The sequence below is a fragment of the Cucumis melo genome, chromosome 2 (assembly GCF_025177605.1).
Source record: "Cucumis melo cultivar AY chromosome 2, USDA_Cmelo_AY_1.0, whole genome shotgun sequence".
Lineage (NCBI taxonomy): Eukaryota > Viridiplantae > Streptophyta > Magnoliopsida > Cucurbitales > Cucurbitaceae > Cucumis > Cucumis melo.
The window spans coordinates 19,276,113-19,280,538 of record NC_066858.1 but is presented as its reverse complement, the minus strand read 5'-3'; the positions used below and the strand labels follow the sequence as shown (position 1 = coordinate 19,280,538).

General features: G+C 32.8%; 1 protein-coding gene across 2 annotated transcripts; it reads left to right on the top strand.

Moving 5' to 3' along the window:
* The first annotated feature begins 1,020 nt into the window (after positions 1 to 1,020).
* On the top strand, positions 1,021 to 4,070 carry LOC103501030 (bark storage protein A). Of its 2 annotated transcripts, XM_051081455.1 has the most exons (5): positions 1,021 to 1,366; positions 1,505 to 1,572; positions 2,114 to 2,269; positions 2,379 to 2,633; positions 3,475 to 4,070. In XM_051081455.1, exons 2-5 carry the CDS (start codon positions 1,555 to 1,557, stop codon positions 3,808 to 3,810), a joined length of 765 nt encoding a protein of 254 aa, XP_050937412.1. In that variant the 5' UTR covers positions 1,021 to 1,366; positions 1,505 to 1,554; the 3' UTR covers positions 3,811 to 4,070. The 2 variants fall into 2 exon arrangements, with proteins under 2 accessions (XP_050937412.1, XP_050937411.1); XM_051081454.1 differs by having other exon boundaries at positions 1,021 to 1,572.
* Positions 4,071 to 4,426: the final 356 nt, after the last annotated feature.

Sequence of the window (4,426 nt, the reverse complement as noted above, 5' to 3'; positions counted from 1 at the left end):
GGTTTATAATCAAGATGTATTATTATGATTAAGTTTCCTGAAATCATGAATCTTTTCTTCACCTCCTAATCTATATAATATTTTTGGATTAAACCATTCAAAACTGAGATCAAAAAAGAAAAAGAAAAAAAAATGAAAGAATAGAAACTAAAGTAAAAGATTGAAAATCGTTCGAAATAAATAGCTTAGATTTTTCAAAAAAAGAAAAAGAAACTTGGAAAAGAAATAAAAGTAAAAAATCAAAGATGAATATAATATTAATTAAAATGAAAGGAATACATTGTATATGGAAAAATATAACTTTTCTTTGAAGAACAATACAAGTTGAACTTTGAATTATAAATATGAGTACAGAATGGGACGTTAGTTTGGCCAATTTGATAAACATTAAGAAATTGAAAGTCAATAGCCACCCCAAAAAAATATTACAACTCTTCAATATTCTTCATAAATTAATTAACAAAAATAAGTTTGAAATTTAGTCATAAAAGATGATTAATTCATCTCCTTTGTTATGTTTTAATATTCTCAAAAAAGAATGTCACGGTCATGAAATATATTAAACACAACTTCTTCTATGGGCACCAATTGTAGGAATCCTTGTTCTAACACACAAAACAACCTTGCACAACCACCTCTTTGTTTCAATGGGAACAGACCACAACCCATCTTAATTACCTCATCTTTTCAACCAATTAAACCACTCATTGTTTTTGAGTTTTCCAATCCCAGTGGTTAAGAAACTTTGATAACACAGACGACACAATGATGGCTTCTTTGCACTCTGACGAGATGAAGCATGACTCGTTGTCGTCATCTTTCTTGCTCGAGTCCTAACAAGTGTTCTAAATCATGTATCATAATCAATATGATAAGGCAATTACTATTCAACTGGCTAACGGCTTCCAAAGCCTTACAATATTCCATCAACCCTTTGATGCCGCTTCATTTTATTAATATAACTTCATCGTTCTTGACTTTCTTGTGTGTGTGAGCGCGTGTACGTGGCAATTTCAACACCCCAAGCCACATGCCAATGAATTCTCACGTTTTTCTTATTGACTTGGTAACAAAATAAAAGCCATATCCTTCACCATCATTTATCTCTTTCATTTGTACAATTATTCATAGGCTCTTCGAAAGAAACTTTGTTTGAGTTTGGAGAGGAAACATGGAGAGCCATTTGATTTTGGTGATATTAAGTGTGGCTGTAATGATATCGGAGATTAGCCTCATGACTCATGCAGCTGTTCCAAAGACTATTATGAAGCATATTGGTAGAGTAAACAAAAATGGCCCTTATTTGGGCATAGTGGTGCCTAATGCTTTTGAAATGGATCCTCTTCTTCAATCTCCAAGCTTGGTGGTCGATCATGATCTTCCTTACTTTGATTTTTGTCAAATCTTCATATATTATACTTTTGTGTACACAAAAAGATGATAATTGATATTTGTCACTGTTTTACTTTTCTTTTTTTCTTTTTTCTTTTTTTTTATTTTATAGGTCGATGGTTTCGATTTGGACGTATAAGAGGCAAGAAAGTTATAATTGTAATGACAGGACTAAGCATGGTATACTTATGAATAAATGTTGATAATGTGTTTTTTTCTAGTTCAATATGCCAAACATGTATGATAATTTTTCTTATTTTAGTTAAATTAAGAGTTTTAAATCTTGAAAGGGGCGATGGAAAACATTTTGTCTTAGAAGCAATGATTATCTTTATCAATATAGAAAAGTTGCTAAAAAAAGACACATATATTGATTTGTTAAAACTTGAAAGTTAGAATAGATCAAACCTCAAATTTATAGACTGAGAGCAATGATCAAAATATCAATCTCCATACAAATTGATAACATAAAAAATTGTATAAATTACTTCAGGTAATAGTTAAAAGGAAGTTAGAGATATTACTATTAAGTTCATATTTTCATAAAAATTAATAGACGATGATTTGTTATGTTGTATGTATTTTTATAAAATATGGAATATATGGATTTGACTTTTAATATGGATGTTGAAGGTAAAGAGCATATACCTCAACCAACTATGTTCGACTCAAATTGACAAATAGATATATAGGAACCATGAATTAATTTATTTATGAATAGCTTAATGCAGGAACAACCACAGAATTGCTTCTAACTCTGTTTAGAGTAAAAGGAGTGATTCATTATGGAATAGCAGGAAACGCAGATCCTCAGCTTGAAATTGGGGATGTAACAATTCCTCGATATTGGGCTCATACAGGCCTATGGAATTGGCAGGTAAACACAAATCCCTTCATATGAATATTCTCAACAGAAACGTACAATGTCTTTCTTCTTATGCCAATTAAGTGACTTTGTTCTCTAATCAATTCAAACTTTTGAGCAGCGGATCGGAGATGGACCAGATGACGAACTTGCATTAGAATCCAATGGAGATTACACAAGAAAAATTGGTTTCCTGAAATTTTCCAACTTCAGTACAGTTGATACAAAGACAGAAACATCTGTAGACAACCTTTTGAACAATGTGTGGTACCAACCAGAAGAGATCTTCCCTGTGGATGGAACTCCTGAAATCAGACAGCATGTTTTTTGGATTCCCGTGGACAAACACTACTTTTCATTAGCCAAGAAACTTGAGGTACTTCTCTGCCTAACCCCACTTCTCAGTAATAATTTAAACAATCATGTTCCAACTCTTTCATCCTAGAGTAAATTAAATTTGAAGTAATCAGATCAATCTAACTTGGATTGGCCTCTATAATAAGAGATGAGGAGAGAGCATAACTATCTACCATTTGAAGATTTTAAAAGCTGACCTCTCTAATTTGCATGATATTTCATTATAATGAGGACTTGTGAAAATTTCTGATGCCATGATAAAAATCCAAAACATAATCAATGTATTTAACTATGAAAGGTTAGTTAAGAACTAGAAGATAACAAAAGTAATTGAGGCATGTGGAACCTAACACAAGCCCAAAAGGCTTAAACCATCAAGACAATTCTCTAACTTAATCATTTCCCCCTTCTTCTATTTCTACTCAAATACAACAACTTACTTTACTTATAGCTAATTGTAACAAAGAACAACAAACGAAGATAACAAAAGATAGAAACAAAAAAGATATTGCACAGAGGATCAAGTGCTTCAACTAAGTTCTATGAGTTCTATAGGTTCACTGAAGTACAAACAATTACAAGTCTTTATATGTAAATAGAAAACTAACCACTAATACACTAACGTTAAGTCATTACGCCACTAACTCTCTAGTAAAAGCCACTCCCCTAAATAAAAAGCCAATAACATTACTTTCGAAAAACAACTAATTCAATCACTTGCCAACTAAGTTGCACTAATTCTTAACAATAATCTAATATATAGTTATTACTTTTATACTAATCTACTAGCATTTCAATAGTTCGGATTGAGCAAACGTATATGAATGTTCTGTTATGAAGAAAATTTTCCATGATTGTAGGGATTGAAGTTGGAAAGGTGTCTGAATTCAACAAATTGCTTGCCAAGAGCTCCTATTGCAGTGAGAGTGCAAAGAAGTGTCAGTGCTAATGTGTTTGTTGACAATAAAGCTTACAGAGAGTTCCTGCAATCAACATTCAACGTGACCTCCATTGACATGGAAACTGCAGCTGTGGCACTCGTTTGTCTTCGACAAAAGATACCCTTCATTGCAATTAGATCGTTGTCTGATTTGGCTGGTGGAGGCTCTGCTTTGTCCAATGAGGCTGCAACCTTTGCCGTATTAGCATCCCAAAACGCTGCCACTGCTCTTGTTAAATTCATTAGTTTACTGTAATAAAGCCGAAAGATACCTGCAGTTTCTGCAACGACAATCTAAGAAGCACTGACACTTTGGTTTGGATAGCTTGTCCGTGTCCGACACGTGTCTAACACTTGAACACTCTGACACTTGGTGGACACCTATTGGATGCTTGTTAGTGCAACAAATGTATTAGACATGGCATAGAACACTCGTTGAATAGACTAAAAAGACACATATATCACAATAATAATAACTTTTAAGCATGAAATATATCAAACTAAGTCTTTTAAACATATAAATGCATCAAGTCATTTACTATGAATTTTCTTTTACTATAAAATGATATATATTTTTTAAAAATGAATATTTTAATAAACGCGTCCTTGTCATGTCGTGTCCTAGATTTTTTAAATATGGTGTTTTGCCATGTTCGTGTCGTATTCGTGTCTCGTATCCATGAATGTGCTTCTTAGACGACAATGCTCTGGTGTGAACTTCAATATCCTGTTTTTTTCATGAATAGATTCAATCAATTTCTTGTGCTACGTCGGGTCTACCATCAAGTTTTTAACTTATTCTTTGTGCCACAGTGCACGAAGCTATATTGCACATCAGGGCACAGGTTCGCAGCTCTTTTATATGATCTTCT

Bases quoted from the DNA above. Each gene is read 5' to 3' on its own strand.
- LOC103501030 (XM_051081454.1), top strand. From the start codon at position 1,438: ATGATAATTGATATTTGTCACTGTTTTACTTTTCTTTTTTTCTTTTTT. The intron at 1,573-2,113 runs GTATACTTATGA...ATTTATGAATAG, and splicing joins TAATGACAGGACTAAGCATG to CTTAATGCAGGAACAACCAC. The intron at 2,270-2,378 runs GTAAACACAAAT...ACTTTTGAGCAG, and splicing joins CAGGCCTATGGAATTGGCAG to CGGATCGGAGATGGACCAGA.